The sequence below is a fragment of the Rhodnius prolixus genome, unplaced genomic scaffold (genome assembly GCF_049639745.1).
Source record: "Rhodnius prolixus isolate KJV_2025 unplaced genomic scaffold, Rpr scaffold_8, whole genome shotgun sequence".
NCBI classification, from domain to species: domain Eukaryota; kingdom Metazoa; phylum Arthropoda; class Insecta; order Hemiptera; family Reduviidae; genus Rhodnius; species Rhodnius prolixus.
The window spans coordinates 33,768,020-33,790,330 of NW_027411593.1; the positions used below are offsets into that span (position 1 = coordinate 33,768,020).

At 34.3% G+C, this 22,311-nt stretch overlaps 1 protein-coding gene across 1 annotated transcript in view; it reads left to right on the forward strand.

Annotated features, from left to right (window-relative positions):
• ChT (choline transporter) overlaps positions 1 to 22,311 on the forward strand; it is an 82,593-nt gene that overhangs the window by 20,360 nt on the left and 39,922 nt on the right. The window contains exons 5-7 of the mRNA XM_074122511.1: positions 2,573 to 2,728; positions 5,860 to 6,008; positions 20,143 to 20,292. Coding sequence (XP_073978612.1) covers positions 2,573 to 2,728; positions 5,860 to 6,008; positions 20,143 to 20,292 — 455 coding nt within the window. The remainder of the gene's footprint in view (positions 1 to 2,572; positions 2,729 to 5,859; positions 6,009 to 20,142; positions 20,293 to 22,311) is intronic.

The window sequence follows — 22,311 nt, forward strand, 5'->3', positions numbered from 1 at the left end:
AGGGCGAGCGTCGTCATTCACATCTTCTCGACCTTCTGTGAAAAGCTTGTACCACTTGTAAACATTTTTTTGACACAGAGTACTCTCACCGTACGCCACTCTCAACATTTCAAGTGTTTTTTAACACTTAATTCCATTTTTTACACAAAATTTGATGCAAATTCGTTGATCCATTTTTTTCGACAGAAGAAAATCGCCGAACTCGCAAAACACTTGTCTTATTTATGCCTCTAACATACAAACTAAACATGCTATATAGCTACAACTTTGAAAATATGTTTGAGACAAGTGTACCAACATAAAAAAAAAGACAATCGAAATTCGAATGTACGTAGCCCGCGAAATTTGAAAATTCACCTTATTTTTTGAACATACCTCGTATATTACAATACTAAGAACATTTTTTTAAAATACTTAACAAATTATAAAATACGTATAGTACTCATAAACAGTTGCATAAATATTTATAATAATAGGATATTAAAAATAATAATTTTTACAAAATATTCCAAATAGGATTATGTTCAGGATCTTTTGGTTGAACGTTCTTTATTTTGTTGTCATCTGCTGAACGATGAGACCTTCGCCAAATTTGTACATAATCATCTGGATTAAATAATTGTTGCGGGGGACCATTCATTTGTATATACAGTAAAAGCTCTAATATCCGGCACCCTCGGGATCGACATGTTGCCGGATATCGAAAATCTCCGGATAATAGAACGCTAATTTCGGCGCACGTAAATTAGATGTAAAATATGATTCTTTAACATTTCTCAGTGAAATACAGAACTGTACATGGGTTTTATGTTCTAATAAAGTAGGCCCTACCAAATTGTTAGATACAGTACTACATTAAAACTGAGTGTACAAGAAATTAATATAAATTAATTAAATATAATAGTACATTAAGAGTTATGTTTTAATGATTTTTAAAATAATCGCGGATATCTGACTGTTTGATACGCGATGATCGTTTTTCAACAAATTTTGAATGAAGCATATGCAGTTGCAAAACTTCCTGAGCCGAGTAACATTTCTCACCTTCAACAAACGTTAGCAGCGTTGTAAAAGCATCTGCAGCACTACTCCATGAAACGTTTAATTTTACTTGAACTATTTCTTCATCTGATGATTCACCGTCAGCTGTTTTTTCTTCTGTGATTGCCCTTATTAAATCTTCATCAGTTAAATTGTGTGATACGTCTGTGTTTTCACACGCATGTACCCACTCTTCAATATCGTTTTGAGAAACATCCCTTAAATGATTTGAAGTTGGAAGATTTTTAATGCAGCTAACCATCTCTTCTATTGGGTGTCTACATCTTCTACGTGCCGGGTGATGTAAACAAACAAATATTAGATAGCCTACTTAATAACAAGGCCAATTCAAAAACAATCAATAAAATAGTCTACATTTCTGTATTTCCAAACAATCAAATCGTGTAATAACAATTACTGTATAACAAAAGCCATTTCAACACATTTTTTTTATGAGTACGTAGCTAGTTGAAAATTTGCCGGTTAATAGAACGTTCCGGAAGTTGGAATGCCGGATAAAAGAGCTTTTACTGTATTAGGAGATTGCTAAATTTTCAATCTATACTCTATTTCTTTGTTCATTTAAAATAATATTCATATTACTAAATCCACTCTCGCATTCTGCCGAATAGTATTTATATATCGGATTAAAATTTGTAAATCTTCAGGAATTTTTTTGCCTTCATAATCAATGTAATCTCTAAATTACATTTCTGCACTGAAACGCCTCGGACAAGATGGAAAGTTCATATAAAACGTCATACTTTAATGCCAATTTCACAAACAAACTGTTTAGATAGGATAATCTTTAGTTCCGGTACGCGTTCCTGTCCAAAAAGGAAATTCCGGAGCGTTCCGGCTCGGAAGACCAACCACTAGTTGAGTTGTATTAACAGTGTGGTACGTGGTGAGGTAATACGTGTAAAGAAATGCGGGAAATTGAAAGAATCTGGTTGAAACATTGTTACAACTTACTGTTTACACTTATAAATGACAATTTTATTTTTGTAACATCTAGTAGTCCTTTACCCATTGTACATAGATGGTTTTTTCGGACTTTACAGGGAATAAAACCGGCCAGGTTACACTGTATACTCTACAAGCAGGTTATAGCAATCCCAGAAATATGCTAACCCCATTTGTTTTATGGTGTAAGTTTCACTAAACGAGGATCTAATATTTTTTTTCTTCATCATAGATTTGATATTTTGGTCAATTTCTCTGCAGTAATCTACATTATTTTATTCTTGATTCAGATTGTTTTGGCAAACTCTTATCAAAGTTACTCCTTAGTATTGCCATATTTTCCCTGAGTACTTTCATAATCAGAAGAAATTATGAGAGGCATTTTCAAACCTAAAATCACTTATTTTTATGCAAAAATTAACTTTTTTAGTCAATCTACCATTCACATAAGTTATGCATCATATTAAATGTTTGAAATTGTACTGAATTTTCAATTATTTTCATTATAATGTCATTTTTTTCTTCATTTTTTATTAATTAATTTGAATTCGTTGTAATGTTTCAGGTGGCATATTCTTTGCCAATCAAATGCGTCAACAAGGCTATATTACGATGTTGGATCCACTGCAGGACAATTTCGGCGGTCGGATGGGAGGCCTACTGTTCCTTCCAGCACTGTGCGGCGAAGTGTTCTGGGCAGCTGGAATATTAGCCGCTCTTGGTGAGTACTCTCGTCACCTATCCACCTGCAACTGCCCAAACACCCACCTCTCACACGCATTTCCTGTCTAGTCACGTACGCAAGTACTTACGCGTATACAAATAGTGCACTTCATACTAGTAACACGATTTTGTGTGTATATATATGTACACAACCCTTTTATCGATCTTCTCAGACCTCACCAATATAACCTTGCCACTGTTTGACCCCTCAAATATGACGTCATTCATACTGCCACCCATCTCAGTTTACATCAGACCACCTTCTAACTTTATTTTTGACCCAGTTCTATCATTGTTCACATTATTATATCTTCTACGACGTATCATGCAGTCTAATTTTTTTTTTTTTTTTTTTCAACATTTATTTTATGTATCATTTATTACAAAAAAATATTTACTCTAATTCATAGAAGAGCCAATGTTTCAATTAACATTAAATTTGCTTCGGAAGTACTCTTCTTGAAGAATGACCCGTGAGTAAAAGAGAGGGACAAATGAATTGAGCGCATTATTCCGTTCATTGTATTTAACTACACTTTAAAGGGGAACGTGACCTCACACTTCCGCAATAATTGTCTTAAGAAGTGTTCTTAATTATTTATTGTAAATAATTCTTATAGATCAATGAACATCCACAATTAAAGACAATTGGAGCTGTTTTCGGAAAAATTCTTTAAAAAAAATGAATAATTATTTAGTAAAATGTTCGTAATGAAATATCATAATGTCTTCTCTCTCTCCGTTAGAGATTTCTTTCTGCCCTCCCAGTAGTTGGTAACTCCCAGAAGGTAGGAGATCTACTGAAACAATAATAGTGTAGAGAAGTTATTTGATTTTTTGTTTTACAAAGCCTTTTGTGGCCTTTGGTATTTTTGGTTTCCTGTACCTTGAGAATGATTCAAGAATTTATATTAAAAAGTGTAAAGCGGAAATCCAAAAGTTGTCTCCATCAGATATCTTATATTTGAACCTTCTCGTAGGCATACATAAATGTGCTTTGCTGCTGCTACCTGTTGACTGTCTCAGTTACTATCTTCTTTTAAATGAAAATAATATTTTAATAATAATAATAAACTGAATGGAAAATTGATAATTTACAGATAGCAATCTAAGCTCAGTTGATTATAACTCTTTGAACAATGAAAAAAGAAATAATATGCTCTAAAACGATTTTAATTTCTTAATAATTTAATCATATTCGAGGTCTGTAAATTAAGTAATGAGACTGATTTTTTTAAAAAAATTTATTCAAAAAGAATTACAATTCTATATTGTCACCTTCAAAGTAACTTCCTTCTGAAGCCACACAGCACTGGAGAAGTTTCTTCCACTCCTCATAGCAGTGCTCGAACTCCGATACTGGAATAGCCTTCAGCTGGTCAGTTACAGCCGTTTGAATGTTACATCGGGAAGAGAAAAAAGTCACAAGGACACAAATCAGGCGATTAAGGAGGATGAGGAGCCACAGGAATGTTTTTACTGGCCAAAAACTCGTTTATTGAAATTGCTGTGTGACAAGGAGCATTATCGTGATGCAACACCCACTTGTTCTTGTTGTTTGGTCTCACACGAATGACCATTTTTCGACGTTTTTCAAGATCCTGTCGGTAAAAGTGTTGATTAACCGTTTGACCTTGAGGTAGAAACTCTTTGTGGACGATTCCGTGGATATCGAAAAAACATATCAGCATGCATTTGATCTTCGACTTCGCCATCCTTGCTTTTTTGGGCCTTGGAGAGGTTGAAGTGTGCCACGCCAAAACATTCCTGTGGCTCCTCAGCCTCCTTATTCGCCTGACTTGGGTTCTTGTGACTTTTTTCTCTTCCCGAAGTTGAAAACTCACCTCAAGGGAACTCATTTTGGGACAGTCGAAAACATTCAAACGGCTGTAACCGACCAGCTGAAGGCTATTCCAGTATCGGAGTTCGAGCACCGCTATGAGGAGTGGAAGAAACGCCTACAGCGCTGTGTGACTTTAGAAGGAAGTTATTTTGAAGGTGACAATATAGAATTGTAATTCTTTTTGAATAAAAAAATTTAAAAACTTCAGTCTCATTACTTAATTTACAGACCTCGTATTATGGCCAAACTGGTTGTGAGTTTAACGCGATACTCTGAACTAATCTTTTCCTCATTAAACACATGCTATGTATAACATTTTAATATTTTCGCTAGTAAATATATTTCAAAAAAATAAAAAATCTGTCATGATTTTACAAAATATCTTAATGCATTAACAGAAAGAAAAAACAAATTAGAAATTTTTAAGACATACATGATACGAGGATAAAGCGAAAGAAAATCTACTAATCCTGTAATAAATTCATGAATATGCCGATTAATAATTAATACATAATCCAATAACTAACCAGCCATAACTTGCTGTCGGCTCGCCATCAATAATTTGTAACACGTTAATACTGGTAGCAAGCTCAGTTCAGCTGAAAGAGAATTGACAGAAATAGGGCATCATTGCACGATCATCATTTAGGATTAGGTCTAGTAAATGTGAAGTTGTTTCTCAAAGGAGAAAAACGGGCATTGTCTTATCGCCTGCTCGACATACACTCTAGTCCCAGAGAAAAATAGGGTCACTAACACAAACTAAGATTGTACAAATCAGATGTAGAACATAAAACTTTTTTTTCTTTCTTTTCCCCCACTTTGGCATTCATGCGAATTCCCGATTTGTGCTTTCACCGGGAATACTAATTTTGCCACAAAGTGTTTGTTTGTGTTTTGTGATTCACAACAACTACAAAAACGAAACGTCACTGGAAATTCAAATTCGATATTTCCTGAAGGTGCCATCAGGTTAAGCAGGCAGATAAACAAGTCCTTCTCTTTTGATTGTTATTATTTGCATTAAAATTGATTGGGAGAGGGATTTTCGGAAGCTGAGTCATTACGCTTTCCTCAATAATACAGTTTTGTTAACGTAAAGTTTATAGAACCAAAGAAAGATATGCAGAAACAGGACTTAGGAGGAAATACATATATGTACAATAAGTTACGATTGGGGTAATTGTTGTTATAAAAAGTTATGTCTGTTCTCACCAAAGTTACTATTTAATTCATTATTACTTAATCATCTTTCTTTAAAAAAAAAAATTACTTCTTTGTTACAGGAGCAACCCTGAGCGTGATCATAGACATGGACCATCGTACCAGCGTTATTTTCAGTTCCTGTATCGCTGTGTTCTATACTCTATTCGGCGGATTGTACAGCGTTGCCTATACAGATGTAATACAGCTTTTCTGCATTTTCATCGGTCTGGTAAGTTCTTATAACTTCTTGTAATTATAAATGTTTTTTTTTAGTAGATGTACGCCGTGAACTTATTTAATTAATTTACAACAAAACTTGTCTAAGATAGTTTGTCAAAGTTAGGTGGAGTAATATCTGAGCCATTCGTTGCAGAATTCGATTTAATTCCATAAAACAAAAAGTGGAGAAATGCGATGAAGTTGTTTTCTATAATCCTGTTTATAATATAAATTCTTATAAATTTGCCGTTATCATTCAGCATCTGCTACTGAATTTTTTATTTTTTTTTATTCATCCTTTTAATGAAATTTACACCTGTATCTACAGGGTACAATAAGTAAATGTGAGAAGTGCATAAATAGATAGCATGGCAGACGTGAATGACGGTCATCCAGTGATGGCCGCCATTAGTCACCCAGTTGGTCACGGGGCCAACGGCGCCTCAGCCGTCTTCCGAGGATTGGAGGGTAGCCGTAGTTGAAGACAAGTTTGCAGCTAAAGGGTTGGGATGAAATGAGAGTTTTTGATGAAAGTTTTTAAATCGGATTTTGGCAAGTTCTCGGAGATGAGTGGAATTTGGAGATCTGTATGGATTGTGTGTGGTTACTAACATAGAATGGAGCGTCTACTATGCGGCGCAGTATTTTGGATTGGAGTGTTTGCACAGTCTATTGATGTTTGATTTTTTAGCTGTTCCGTTAAAGTTCGAGTCCGTAAGTCCATATTGGTGTGAGAAGAGCTGTATAGAGTCGTCGTTTGTCCTGTAGTGAGAATTTTGAGCGTTTGTCGAGTAGTCTGGCTAGAAGTTTGTATCGTTTGTTTAGTTCGGTACGTTTAAGTCTCGTATGGGGGTTCCAGGTAAGTCTCTTGTCTGGGTACATTCCAAGGTACCGCACATGGTCCGGCTGGTGGGATAGGTGTATGATGATATTATTATGGAATGCAAACGGGCTACTGAATTTGAGTTGAATTATTGCAACGATTTACAATAGAGCACTGAGTTAATCAAAATTGCTTCTGAAATAAATTTATTATTCAGTGGCCAACAAATATTGTGTTGTTCAATGGTGTTAATCTTTATTATTTGGGAAATTTATTATAAATACAAAAAGCTATGACTGAACGAAGTACTTTGACACTTAAATTTAAGTTATTTCTAAAAGAGGAGTTAATCGATTTATGCATTGAACCGCTCATATATAATTTTAGCTTAGTTCTATCCAACCAGATTATTTGTGTTGGTTCTTTCTTAACTTGTTAGAAGCAAGAAGAAAATGTAAAATTGAGTAAATACGCATCTGAGTGAATCTTTTTCTAATAAATTAGGAATCTACTCAGATTTTGGACTCAATATTTTTTACCAAAAATTCTCATTAAAAGTTACTGAGTATGAATATATAGGTTTCGGGACCGTAAATTGTTAAACTAAGGATTCAAGATTGGCGAGGAATCGGTCCAAATAAAGAACAACTCGCCTTTTTGCCAACGTTTCGACAAATATATTGTCCTCTTCAGGTCCTGGATATTACAAATACAAAACAATTTACAGAGTCATTAACATAGAAAATCAGTAAAAATAAACAGTAAAATACAATAAATTCTTTATAATTATTGAAACTTACGTGTCTATGCGGGTTGGTTGAGTTTCAGAAACTAAGAGCCAGAACTGGAGAACAGGTAAATATATTCAGATATAGTGGGACTTATACGGGAATTTTGTACAATTCCACCGCGCTACTTAGACACCACATGGAAAACAAACACAATTTTGACTTTCAGAATGTGACAGTACTCGATAGGGAAAAAAAACAGTATAAGCGGAATTTTCTTGAAATGTGCCACATAATGAAACAGAACAACACAGTTAACTTTAGGACAGACACGTCGAATTTAGCCAACTGCTACAATTTTATTATTAAAAAATATAACAGATATCCAAATTTTGTACATAATTATTGCTGGGTTTTTTAAAATTTACTTCTAATCTTTTGGTTATTTGTTATTTAGTTCTTAAGGGTTATTTGATTTTTTCCTGTGTTTTGTTTTTAACGGTTTTTGTATTAAAAGAAATTTCCCAATATCTATTTTATTTACTCTTTTGTTGTAATTAGTCTATCGTATCTGTTCAGTTGTAATTACCAAAATTCCCGTCTAAGTCCCGCTATATCTGTATACATATATGTATTTGCTTCTCTAATTATAAAAAAATTATTGTATTTTACTGTTTATTTTTGCATTACTGATTTTCTATGTTACTGACTCTCTAAATTGTTCAGTATTTGTAATATCCAGGCCCTGAAGAAGGCAATATATTTGTCGAAACTTTGGCAAAGAGACGAGTTTGTTTTTTATTTGACCGATTCCTCGCCAATCTTGAATCCTTAGTTACTGAGTATAAATGGATTTTATAGTAGTGTGAGTGTAAATTGGCAATTCAATATTTGATGAGACTGCTTGTAAAACGTTTTAGAAGATGAAGTTCTACGTTGTTGGCTTAATGTTGAAGTTAGGGATTTTCTGTGTGCGTGCTCCTAACTTATGTATTTATGATTCGGCATCCCTCCAAAAATCTTTGGCGATGAAGAAAGGGTGCTTGGGCTTGAAGAAGGTTGTGAAGAGGGTGCCTAACACGATTTCTCACTTTCGAGCTTAAAATCATGAATGAAAACTGATGGAGGTTACTATTCTCCTCCTGATTCCATTACTACTAACATTATTTAAGAAAGAAACAAATTGAAATTGAAATGATTCCCTCCTTAAAAAAATTGAAAGAGAGATGGGAGTTGTGGAGGAAAAAGGAGATTAGGTTTGTCTCTAAAATTAGCTCTACGTTGTGAGCGCAGTGTATCATGGAAATAATTAAACTTTAATTTAATGCAAAACTTGTGTTAACTAAATGTTTAGTACACATTTTGAATATTTAACAAAAATTCGTAAACTAGTGAAAGAAAATTTAAGTAATTTTAGTAAAAGAATGTAGTTTCACTGCAGATTTTTTAAAGTTTAATACAAATGTCGAATAAATTCATAAAATATTTTAGTTCAGCTTTTAAAATTTTTTAAATTATTCATCTGGGTGAGATATTTTTAAGTTCACTTTATTCTGTGGTAAAAAATAAGTTTTAACAAGCCAGCCACGTTTACCACAGAGTGGTATTAACTTTACAACGTACGGGCCAACTCTAGAGAATTGGTAAGCAGAGCTCTTAGTGCTTCTATAAAACCCCAACCTCCGACGTTTTATAATAAATGTTACGTAGAAAGGTGGATGATGGATGCACTTTATACCTTGATGGACTCTCCTTTACCGGAAAGTCTCTTTATCATGCAAACAGTCTCTTACCTTATATTTTTACACATGCTCCAAATGTGGAACTTGATGAATTTTCCATTCTTTTACTATTTAAAATAAGTAAATTTCTATTTACTTTACTACTTTAAAAAAGAGAACGGTTTAAGTCTTTTCTTTGCGTCAGTCGTTGGCTACTGTTTCCAAATGAATATCACCAAATGAACATGAATATTATCTCTGGGCTCAAATCATAATTGAAGAGCTTGGTGCAAAAAGGAGTTATCTACATTTTTTTTTCAGAAAATGTGTTCAGTGGCGCCCCCTATTGTATGTTCAATTCTACATCTTTTGGTGCATAAACTTTGTCTTTATGCAGACTCGTTTATTATTACTTATATTACTTATTCTCTAACCTAGGTTAGATTTGGAGCAAAAATGAGTTTTTTACTGCAGATAACTTTCTTTTACATTCCCAACATTCTTTACATTCCTTGGAAAAAAAAAATTATTAGGTTTATTTAATTTTTATATTAGGTAGATATTATTATTTTCCTTTTTGACAGGCATAATAATATATCTAACATTCGCTTCGTCAAGTCACAAAATGCCACAGCTCAAAAACAAGAAATCTGTTGACTAAAGTACTTAATATATACTCAAGTTTTACTGAAAATTATGATTTTGGTACAAAAAAGAGTTAGCTGCAAAATAACTTTTGCTTACAGCAAGCTTAAAAAATGCCCTAGTAAGTTCAAATTGAGCCCCAAATGACCCCATCACAATATATTAACTAATCCTTACAGCAGACACAACATAAGGAATACATCTTAAAGCATATTTAGTTTTTTATCCCTACTCAAAATTTTAAAAAAACTGTAGATAACTCCTTTTTGCACCAAGCAAAATAGAACAATTCAGAAACAAAAGTTGTAGCCAAGTTAGAATTAAAGTTGCGCAACTTGAGAAATGGATCCCACAAAATTTATTTCTCTCTCAAATTGTTGACGTAATTAATGCTTTTAATAAGTTTTACCGTACAATTACAACTGCTTTTTCCATTGCTTTTAGAAATGATGGACATAATGTTTCTTAATTTTATATATCAGTATAATTTCAGAACATTATGTAAATTTGACCTAGATTTTACTTTAATGAAGTTTAGAATAATTAATGATGTGCATAATTTATTGGGTCAGTTACCAATTAAAGTTAAATTACTTACTGGTGATTTAACTAAACTCTAAATTCTGATTACAGCAGATTAAATAGTATATAACTGTGGTGAACTCAATTCTGAGTTTCGTCAGATATCTAAAAGTAAGCGTAAAAAAAGAATGATGCCAATTTCAGAGATTATTTTTTTACTTTTGCTGAGCTTTCCACTTATCAGGAATTAGGCAATCTTCAGGACTGTGGAACATATTGACCTAGAAGATTACCTATTCTCTAGGTCGGATACTCGGTAAAGATAAAAAAATAATTGACAATAAAATACATTAAAATTGACATTAAAAATAAATGACTTAAATTAACGTGCTTTCTACTTTTCTGGATTGATGAATCAGTCACCTATAACAATGAACAATAGGTAAATGTTTTCGGTTGTTCCTCCCTTCAGAACCGTCGTGGAGTCAAAATTTTCCGCAATTCTTATTGTAACAGATTATCTAGATTACTGCAGTACTAAGTTTTAATGTTTTAAAATGCAAAATATATATAGATGGATTCTAGAGTTTTTACATTAATGGGGAATCTCTTTGGACTGGTAATACCCATCGCTATAAGCTTCAGCCTCGCTCCCAAGAGAGATAGTTAATCCTCCCAAATATACACTAATCTCTTTGCTAAATGTGCTTTGTGCAATATGAATGACAAATTGTGCACATACTCAAAAGAATTACTTCACTAAAAACAAAATTCTGCAAATATTTTGTCTTAACTTTACAAAGGTAAATCCGGCGCTGTAAAAGGTAGCCGAGCGGTTTGAGGCGAGACCTGTAAAGCTAATGTGTATTGTGGTACTGGGTTCGATTCCCTGTCTTAGTTAGGCCTTTACAGTAAAGTATGTTTGCTAGTCACCTCCGTCCACGACAACTAATTACTAGCTGGACGTAAAGCCTGCCTGAAAAAATAGGCAATTACTTTACTTTTTTTTTACAAAGGTAAAGCACGGGACTAAAGTGCCTGCCATTGCTCAAATTGCAACTGCTTTACAGTATCGGGCACTATTGTGTTGCAAGTACAGTTACGGCTTCCTACTACGTTACTGCAAGTTTCTGCCTTTTTCTGTCATTATTTCTTCCGTGTCTATCCTTCAGTATTCTTGCATCGTATTTCGACAATTACATATTTTGCAATTACGTTAATTGTCCTTTCTCTGATTCACTATGTACACCACTTTATATATAAATTCTTCTCCAGTTCTTGTTTTCCTTAACTGAGCCAAACAGTCTTGAACGAAATATGAAATTATATCTTAAATAATAATAAAAATATCTTAATAAATAATATCTTAATGAAATGAATAACTTCTCATAATTTTTAGAGGTTTTCGTTGACTTAAATGTATTATTTTGAACTCTGACTAATTAAAGTTAATTTTTAGTTGCATCTTTGTTTTCTTTGATGATAAATGCAGTCTTTTTGCGAAAGTAATCTTCCGTATAGGCCTCTGCACCATTAAGAGATAGGTTTGTTTCACTGAAAACAAACTTTTCCTCAAATTGAACGTTAGAGAAAAACTTTACCATACTAAATTATATTTCTAGTCATCAGTTAAAACAAAGTAACTAAATTGTTTGCCCAACTTTATGGAATTAAACAAGGTTTTCAAAAGGTTTACTGTTGATTTCCACTCTATTAACCATCAAGATTGATTCAACTCAAACTTACAAAGACTCCCAGCTGTAACTTGAACGATTCTTTCATATGCAACAAGAACGGCAACTGGTTATTATTCGTAAAGCTTGGCCAAGGTCTTAACAAAGCTCAGAACACTGACAAAAAGGAAAATCAGTTTTTTCGTACTGTCTAGTGAAAGTATAGCAGCAACTGCTGATGAAGCTAAAAAAAAACCCAGAGAGATTCCTTCTCCGAAATGTCTACGCAGACTACAGGATCATCTACAATGCAACCTACAGCTGGGTAAGGAATAAGTGAGATGGAATCAAAGGCAAAACTAATTGCTTCCAGAAAGAATGAACAGGTTCACTCAGCTTATTACAAGTCGTAGTTCGAGATTAGAAGTGAATCAGATCGAGATGAATGACGACTTAACAATTTTGACCGCCTTATATTAAAAAAAGAAAAAGATCAAATCAAATCGTTATGAAGACTGAGAGTCGCAAAATTTCATCTCATGTTGTAAATGGAAGTCTATTTATATACAAACGTATATACTCTAATGAGCAAATACAGTAAAAGACTGTCATCTTCTCTTCATTGGCTAATTCAATTAGAAGATGAGAAGTTATTAAGGCCAGAGTTCATATTTATCTGAATATGATTCTGTTTTTGGCAAAAATTACACTTACAGATGTTACTAGCATTAACTGGGACACCAAAATTACCTTTGAAATAAATTATTAACTTCTCTTTTGTTTTTGCAATAAACTTCAATGAAATGGTCACCCTAATGTAATAAGTATAATGTATTTAATGCTTTATATAAACGGTTCAACGATAATGAAAGTGGAAATAATTATATTAAGTTACATAAAATACTTAATTAAAAATATAAGTAATAAAAACTAGCACATGGTTTACAAATAAATTTTGTCCCCTCAAAAAGTAAATAGTTCATAAAAATAAATCTTTTTTAAACTAAGAGAATTCATAATTTTTAATTAATAATAAATAATAATCCCGTACTTTATTTAATGTAATTACATATTTCATATATGTACTTCTATTAGGTAATGGATAAATAATTCTTTATGGCCCTTACAAAGAAGGGTGTAATTTTGTTCAACGCTAGCAATGTCTAGTGCCCTTCAACTTTGATATCAAAGGGCTTGGTAACCTTTACTTTAAGCCCTCTTTAGATAATTCAGTAGTTCATAGATTGTACTTTCTTTCTTGCTTTATTTTATTTATTTTTTAATAAAAAATGTTGGATATTATCAAAAAGTGAGATTTTTTAGTACAAATCTGCACTGTACAATTGTAGTATTTGCTGTTTATTTTTCTTTTTGTTGTAAATTTATTATAATTACAGTAATTCAAAGAAGAAGCTTTGGTTTTTTTATATTATTAAGAAATTTGAGTTTAATAAAGATTTAATCTTAAAAACGCCCAGTGGTTTAAGTGTGAAAAGTTTAAAAATCTCATCGACGTTTACGGCTAACAGTGCCAAGTCTAGATAATTTTCTTTTAAATTATGTTAAATATTGATTCATTCATAATGTCTTTCGAGTTCTTTTAATGCTACCTTGCGGTTGTTCTGGTTAGTAGGTCACTCTGTTGAAAGAAATGAGAACTATATATATGAACATTTTCTACAGCACGTTAGCGAACAATATTGTTAACTTCTCATTTCGAATCTTTGTGTCTTTTGCATAACTTCAGTTATTAACTTTAAAATTCATGTATCCATTAGTAATTGATATGTTCGAAGAAGAATTAAGAATCAGTGTTTATAAACTAATTTCTGGTTGATAAATAAATAGTTAATAAATAATTTCCTTCGTTTACGAAGAATATCCATGCAACTTATTATTAATATTTATCTCCTTTACTACAGGTACTATTAACTGAGGCTCTTCATTTTAAAATTTGAAACAAAAGGTTTCAAAATTTTCGGAGTGGCCATATGGGCACAAGTGACGCTGAACGTTCTGGACGCCCAGTTGAGGTTACTACTCCAGAAATCATTGATAAAATCCATGATATGGTGATGGATGACAGAAGAGTGAAGGTGCGTGAGATTGCTAGCGCTGTGGGCATCTCGAATGAACGGGTACATAATATTTTGCATCAACATTTGGACATGACAAAGCTATCCGCAAGATGGGTGCCGCGATTGCTCACGCTTGACCAAAAACGAAATCGTGTGAAGTGTTGCAGCTGTTCCAGAAGAATCCGCAGGACTTTAAGCGTCGTTTCGTCACTGTGGATGAAACATGGATACATCACTACACTCCTGAGACCAAAGAACAATCTAAACAATGGGTTACCAAGGGGGAATCTGCGCCAAAAAAGGTGAAGACCGTTCCTTCGGCCGGAAAGATTATGGCGACTGTCTTTTGGGATTCGCAAGGAATAATCCTCATCGACTATCTGGAAAAGGGTAAAACTATTACAGGTGCATATTATTCATCGTTATTGGACCGTTTGAAAACCGAGCTGCAAGAAAAACGCCCACGATTGGCCCACAAAAAAGTCCTTTTCCATCACGACAACGCACCAGCTCACACCTCAGCAGTTGTGGTCGCAAAATTAATGGAAATAGGGTTCCAACTCGTTTCACATCCCCCCTATTCTCCAGACTTGGCTCCTTCGGATACTATTTGTTCCCCAATATGAAGAAATGGCTGGCGGGAAAAAGATTTTATTCAAACGAGGAGGTGATTGCAGAAACGAATGGCTATTTTTCAGACTTGGACAAATCCTATTATTCGGAAGGGATCAACAAACTAGAGCAGCGTTGGACGAAGTGTATAAGCCTAAAAGGAGACTATGTTGAAAAATAAAAAAGGTTTACCCCAAAAAATTAAGTAGTTTTTATTTTTGCACGGACTTTTCAAACGACCCTCGTATGTGCAGGTCTTGTTAGTTAGAGAAGGAAACTGACAAATGAGCGTTACAAATACAAAATCATCGCACTGTCAGTCGTAGCCTATTCCCCCGACCAGCATTTTAGATTGTCGACAATCTACAAACCTCATTCATAAGGATGAATGCTTTGATCCCGTCCAATTATGGAAGCCACTCAGACAGCAACTTTGGGATCAATAAAGAAAAGTGAGAAAGCTAATTTGGCCAACTTATTCACTTCCTCAATTCCCAAAACACCCATATAACCTGGCACCCATATAACCTGGCAACCATGTAACCTGGCACCCATGTAACCTGGCACCCATGTAACCTGGCACCCATACTAGTAAAAAATTTATAAAAGGTACTTTCTTCTGTGTGCTTGGGTCCTTCAGCAATAATTTGGTGAAAACAAAGAATTTAGTGCCTCCATCGCTTCCTGCCTGTTCAAGAAGATTACAAGTCTCTTTCTGCACCCTCTCTACTGAAATACTAGAGCATGACCTCAGACTGGAAGACACTCTCTAAAATACAAAAAAACCCTCCCGTCTCAAAGTGGGACGCAGCTCTTTACGGTACATAGTTCTCTTGAAGGCAGTCAGTCTAACGCTACAAGAATGATAAAATCTTATCACATTAGAAGATAATCTTCATTTAGAACATTAAAAAACTATCACAACTTTCATTGCATAAGACTATTTATATCGCTATATATGTCCGATAAACCAGTCAGTTTTATTCTGTAAAAGAATTTCGTTGATTTTTTTCAATTCGACAAAGTGTGATGGAATTCTCAGTCAGTATCCCAGTTTTCTGCATTTACACCCCTCTGTTCGGGGTAGGGTTTTATTAAAAACCAAAAAAATCCATATGGTCTTGAAGCTCAATAAATGCGCAACTTTTTCTGAAAATATGTGACTCCTTGATTCATTAATCATTAAAAAAATGCAGTTGAAAATTTTAACAAAAATCATCGAGAACGAATTTTTTAGACATTAAAGTAAAAACTTCATTGTTATAAGATATGTTTGGAGACTGCGGGTTAAGCAGATTTATAGGAAATTTAATGCTCTTTCGTTTGGAATAAGCAGATTTATTGTAGGATAAAGGATAGAAATGTTACGGCCGCTTTTATGGTGAAAAACGCGAATATCGACGGAAAAGTTAAAAATGCAAATATCTTGGACACTATTGAGAATCGGGCCAAAGTGAAGAGAATATTTTTTGTTGCATTTGAGCTGCTGAATCACCTCCCAAAGTTTCGACCACTCCTCCGCATAAACCCTGTATACTTGATCGCATATAAAAAACAAAAGTTTAATGTTTCTTTCAGTGTTAAACGGACTTTAGTTCAGTGCCTCGCCATCAAACCATCGATGAATACAATGATTTAGGTTGTAGAACTGTAGCGTACATCAATATGGAACAACAGTCTTTTCTCATCCAAATTAGTAAAGCTTGTAAAAGTAAATTTTTGGATTTCTTATACTTTGATTAATTTTAGTTCATTTTAAATAGTCTAGATAGTTCTATTCCGCAGAGGTCTCAACTTTTTTTTATTGTTCTTTTATATCTTTAAGTTCTAAACAGAAATCAGTAAGTTATTGTGGCTGTTGTTAGTAACTTATCGCGGTTACTGGAAGGCTTTTTGGCTCGTACCTAAGAACAAATTAATGTTAAAAAAATGACTTAGAAATGAAGACCGTGATTACTCGTCTAATCTTGAAGAGTTCGAATTTAATATTATGAGTAAAGTTTGCAAAGACCACCCATCATAAGATGTTAAAATTTAGTGACCTACAAATTTTATTTAAAATTTGGAGTTCTTTTTGGAGTCCAGATGTATGGCAAAGTAATTCAGATGTATGTGTTTTCAAGCTTCTAAAATTTTCAATGTTAGGACAATACTTGGACTGGTGAAAATTGTCACATGTTCCAACTAAACATTCTTGGTTTAATAATAGATGCTATTCGAAGTGGGAATTCCTCGAAAATGAACTCTGTATTGTTTATCGAGTGCCGCCACTGAGGCTACATATGTATTACAGATTTTTTTTTTCCACATAAATTTCCCCAAAATACGTTTTCTCTCCCACTTTGTCAAGATATTGTGTCTAGTAATTATCCACAAGCGGAGCACACAGTGAAAATTGTCTTTTTTTCCAAATTTGCTTTAACAAATATCTGTTGAAAATGAATTTGACACTTTCTGCAATAGTTTCTCTTTAGCTGTAGAAGAAAATAAAAATAAAAATTCATAATTGGATAAAATATTGGTTTCGTTTAATAAAAGAAAATTATGCCAGTTTTAGAGCTGTCGCATTTAATGTGCCCTAAAAAAAAATTCTGGTTTAAATTTAACCCCATTATTCAAGATTAGCGCTGACTGAGAAAATTTATTGGTGTCACATGTATTTAAATCTAGGGCCTGCTAGCGGACCTCACCAACTCCGTACGACTAAACTGCGCTAAATAAGAACTTGCTGGTCATTATTATTATTATTATTACTTTTAAATTTCAAAAAAATGGTAGACCGACGTCGTTTTGTTTATTTTTTTTTTTTTTACTCACTATTTTCGAGTGAGTTTTTCCATCACCAGACAGTGGCTGTAAGAAGCTTCTAGGAAAAGAAAATCTAAGGGTCAGCAGCTGGATTCGAACCCGGGACCTCCGCGTGGGAATCCAATACGCTAACCGCATAGCTAATCCCTTCCCTATATTATTATTATAAATGTTTTGCTGATATATCTTATTAGTGGTTTACAAATTCCAACCGTTTATATCTCTTTCCCAGTTTATCAGATTGCAATAATTCTTCACCAAATTGAAGAGATAAGTTAGCCCTAAGACTGATATGAATGGCATGTTTTTAGTGATATAAGTTACGGAGATATAGAAGGTTAAATTATTATTATTGTTTTTGTTTAATGATTTAAGGCTCGTCAACATCTAAGGTTATTGGCGCCCGAAGCTTTGTTCAGTGCACTGCCGGCCTCCGGTCAGTGTTCTCTCGTTACAGACAACACTGTCCATCACCGGACAGTGAGCTGTAAGAAGCTCTTAGGAAAAGAAAATCTATGGGTCAGCAGCTGGATTTGAACCCGGGACCTCCGCGTAGGAGTCCAGTGCGCTAGATTAGATTAGATTAAATTTGGGTGGCCTCAAGGCCTGCGCCACCGCGACCCCTATGGATCTATTGTGGCTCCCCGGCTTTAGAGCTCACCCTCCAGACCCGTCCGTTTAATCAGACTCTTAATTCTGGAGAGTGGCTCCTGGGTAAAGCTCTCAGGCCTTGGTTTTTCCTCCCCGAGAAGTAACATCCTTAGCCATACGAGCCCCTCACACTGACACAACACGTGTAGTGCCGTTTCTTCCTCTTCCTGACAGAACCTACAAAGGCTATCATCTGCCAGGCCCATGCGATGCATGTGCTTTCTGAGCCTGCAGTGGCCCGTTAATAGGCCTACAATTATCCTTATAGCCCCACGGCCTTGACGGATTAATTCTGCGGTCAGCCTCGGCGAGTAGCCTCTGATGAACTCCTTCGCCTGTCGCAGCCCAGTGGTGGCAAGCCACCACTCCTGAGCCTTACTCTGCACCCATGCATTGATGGCCGCAGACTTAACACATTTCGAAACCCCCAAAGCAGGGCTCCGGGCCAACGAAGTGTCCCGCAGAGCCTTCCCGGGCCAATAAATCTGCCACTTCGTTCCCCTTGTGTCCTGAATGACCAGGTACCCAAACTAGAAAGACCATATTCTGGTCACTAATTTCCTTCAGGGCACCCAGACAGTCCCAAACCAGCCTTGAATTGACCTGGTAGGAACTAATTGCCCGTAGAGCAGCCTGACTATCCGAGAAAATTACGACCTTAGAGTTAATAATTCTTCGCCCTTTAATCTCGGTGTCCAGTGCGCTAACCGCATAGCTAATCCCCTCCCTTATTATTATTATTACTTTTAAATTTAAAAAAAATGGTAGACCGCCGTCGTTTTGTTTCTGTTTTTTTTTTTTACTCACAATTTTCGTGCGACTCTTAACAGTCCAATCTTGTTCTCTGTCCCTGTCTGTATGTTAATAGGGTCTACCAATTAAATTTAGAGTTCGTTTCCTTAAAAAATATTGGACAACTGAACAAGTTGATGTTTAAAAATTAACAAACTACTTGCCTACAAACTTTTTATAAATAAACAAACTTAATTCTCCTTTTAGCTTCTCTAAATGCTCATATATTTTGATTTATTGGGTATTGCGTTTTGGTTTTAAAAATATGTTGTGTGCTTAAGTGGCCAAAGTATTAATCGAATGTGTTTTATGAACATTTGGAGTCGTGGGTCTCAGTTCGATAGCGGAAGGTCCTACTTGTATTTAGCCCGTGGTTGTGAATACAGATTTGAGTTAACTTATAATTCGATTGGAGTGAATACTAATGGGTTTGGTGTACTGGGTTATAAGTTCGGACTCGTATGTGGTTGATTCCTAAAGTACAGCGTGATAAGTCCCAACTGGAAAAAAGGCAACTTATTTACTTTACATCTGTATACTATTTATGATATAATATGCTCATTTTTGGGAGTGGACATGTCTGGTTTGTTGCAATTCAATGTCAGAATGCAATTTATTGTCAGAATATGATCCGGCAAAAACAACTTAGGGAACAGTGTACATTCTTCCTTCTGAAACCTTCTGAAAGTCAATCGTTTGTCGCTGTTTTCTCTTGTAGGATACTTGACTCAATTTCTTTAAGATCATTTCTTCAGCCATAACTGATCTTGGCCTTCACATGAACTTACGCATTACAATCAGACAATGCTATTTCTTACAACTGATTCTTTAAGTAGTCGTATAATGCAGCTAGCTATTTAGTATTGCTTATATACATTATTATTTTTAATTTGGTGAAGCCCAGTTTTATAAATCTTGAGATCCGCAATCTTGATTTTAATTAGTTTGAATCACTACTAAAATTATTGATAGTAGAACATTTTACAAAACAATAGATATACAATTTTTTTTAATAGTTTATGCGATAATACCTTCAGATGCATAGTTATGTGATAGTTTATAGTGTTTATGCATTTATGGTTTTGTTGCAGTGGATGTGCGTACCATTTGCATGGGCTAATGAACATGTGAAACCATTGTCCAGTCAGGACGTTGACTGGATTGGCAGTGTCAAGTCTGAAGAGTATGGATTTTATCTGGATTATGGCCTATTACTTATACTTGGAGGAATTCCATGGCAGGTAACTTGTTTTAGTTTTTTTTTTTATTACTTTTTCAGATGTTACTAAAGAGTGTCATTTTTAAATGTAAACAGATTGCTTTACGTTGTATTTGGAAATGCCAAAAGTGAATCCCATTTTCACGAATTGTTCGAACATTTCAGTGCCCATTTTTGCTGTTAAAAAGGCGATTCTTTGCAATGATTCAATTCTTAATGCTAATTGTGCTCTAGTCAATAAATCTCTTTATGATTCTTTCAATTTTTTACTAAAACATACTGCTCATATGCGTTGTTATTAAAACATTTTTCAGGAATTTCGTCAGCCTTGCAGGTATCTCTGCTAAACAAAGTCATTACCTCCTCTCACTGGCCTAGTTGCCACCGAAGTTCAACACTTTATTTTGAAAAGAAAAACATTCATTTTTGTTGATAACTTAGACCAAATAATAGATTATACATCCATCCAAAATAATGCAACATAAAATTTAATAAATTTAAAAACGAAAATTGAAAGTACTTAAATTTTTTTAGGTTCCAAAAGTTGCAGAAAAAACGACCATCAAAAATAACAAAATTTCTTAAAGAAAGAAAAACTTTCACTAGCAAACAAAATTATTACAGTGAAGGGAGGTTATATCCTAAATGCTACCAACGAAACAAACCTTAAAAGTCCAAAAGCAATTATTCCAGAATTTTTCAAAAATTTAGGCAACTACGGTTGCCACTGAGCACTAATGGGTTAATGATGAATTTTTTTTTTTTAGCAACTATGATGCCATCAATAAAGCAATATCTTTTTTTTTTGTACACAAATGTCGTCTTCATTTTACCCCAACAATTTTTAAGCGTTGGTTTGAACTAGATAGAGACATAAAAGTTGTTTTAACAGAAAAATTGACTTTTAATATCAACATTAGTTACGAAAGAATTAATAAAACTAATGTTGTTACTGTTGTTTTTCAAGACATCAGAACACTTAAAGAAAGTGAATTGGGAACGCTTCATATCCAATTGATTTATCTTTAAATTATGTTTTTATCTTTGTAAAGTAAGATATAATAGACTGCTATCTAAGAAATAAGCCGACTGGACCAGGCGTTTGAACAGCTTGCCGTGAAATTTCCAATGTTAAAAAGAAAAACCATACATGTTTATATTTCACAGACAGTTCACCTGGAAACGGCTCAATCCAAATTAGATAAGTATTATTTATTGCAACATTTAGCGTATTTGTTCTATATAAATATAGAATAATTTCCAATTGTAAGACATGAAAAATATATGAAAGACATTTAAAGCAGAAAATTATTGCCAAATATTAGTCGTACTTACGGACAGAACAGAAATTGTAATAATATTGATGCAATATTGAGTGTTTATGGGAGAGATTGTTTTAGGAAAGAGAGAAAATAAGGAATAAACTGCCAGAAAATATAAAAATATACTTTTTTATTCGTCTGTTCTTATTTGAAAAGGCCAGGTACGTCGATCCGGTACCCCCTTTTTGGACAGAAACGCGTTCCGAAACTAAAGATGATTTCTGTTCTAACGAAAATTGGTTGATACGAAGTGTGGCTATTAAATAACGAGACTGATGCTACTACAGAAAAACTATGCATGTGCCAAATCCTAACGACCCGACAGCTGTGCAGCGTAAAGCCTTCTCTTTCGATTGCAGCGTCTCATGTGTTTGTAGAGAAATCTGTCTGACCGGAACCGTCGTTTGTGTAAGGAGGTGTTAGTTTCGTTTTGCCGAAAACATGATATTATGCATGTAGTAAAGCAACGAATTATCGAGAAATTTCACATGATACTTGGTAAAACCGCTACTGAAACATATCTTTTATTAAAAGAAGTTTATGGCGATGAATGTTAATCACATGCGCGAGTTTTTGAGTGGTTCAAGCGTTTCCAAGATGGCCGAGAAGACGTCGGTGATGATGACCGCCAGGGTCGCCCTTCCATAACCAAAACGGATGAAAATATCGATTATAATTAATCAACATTTCTACCGTGAGGTGCTTGTTCAACTGCGTGA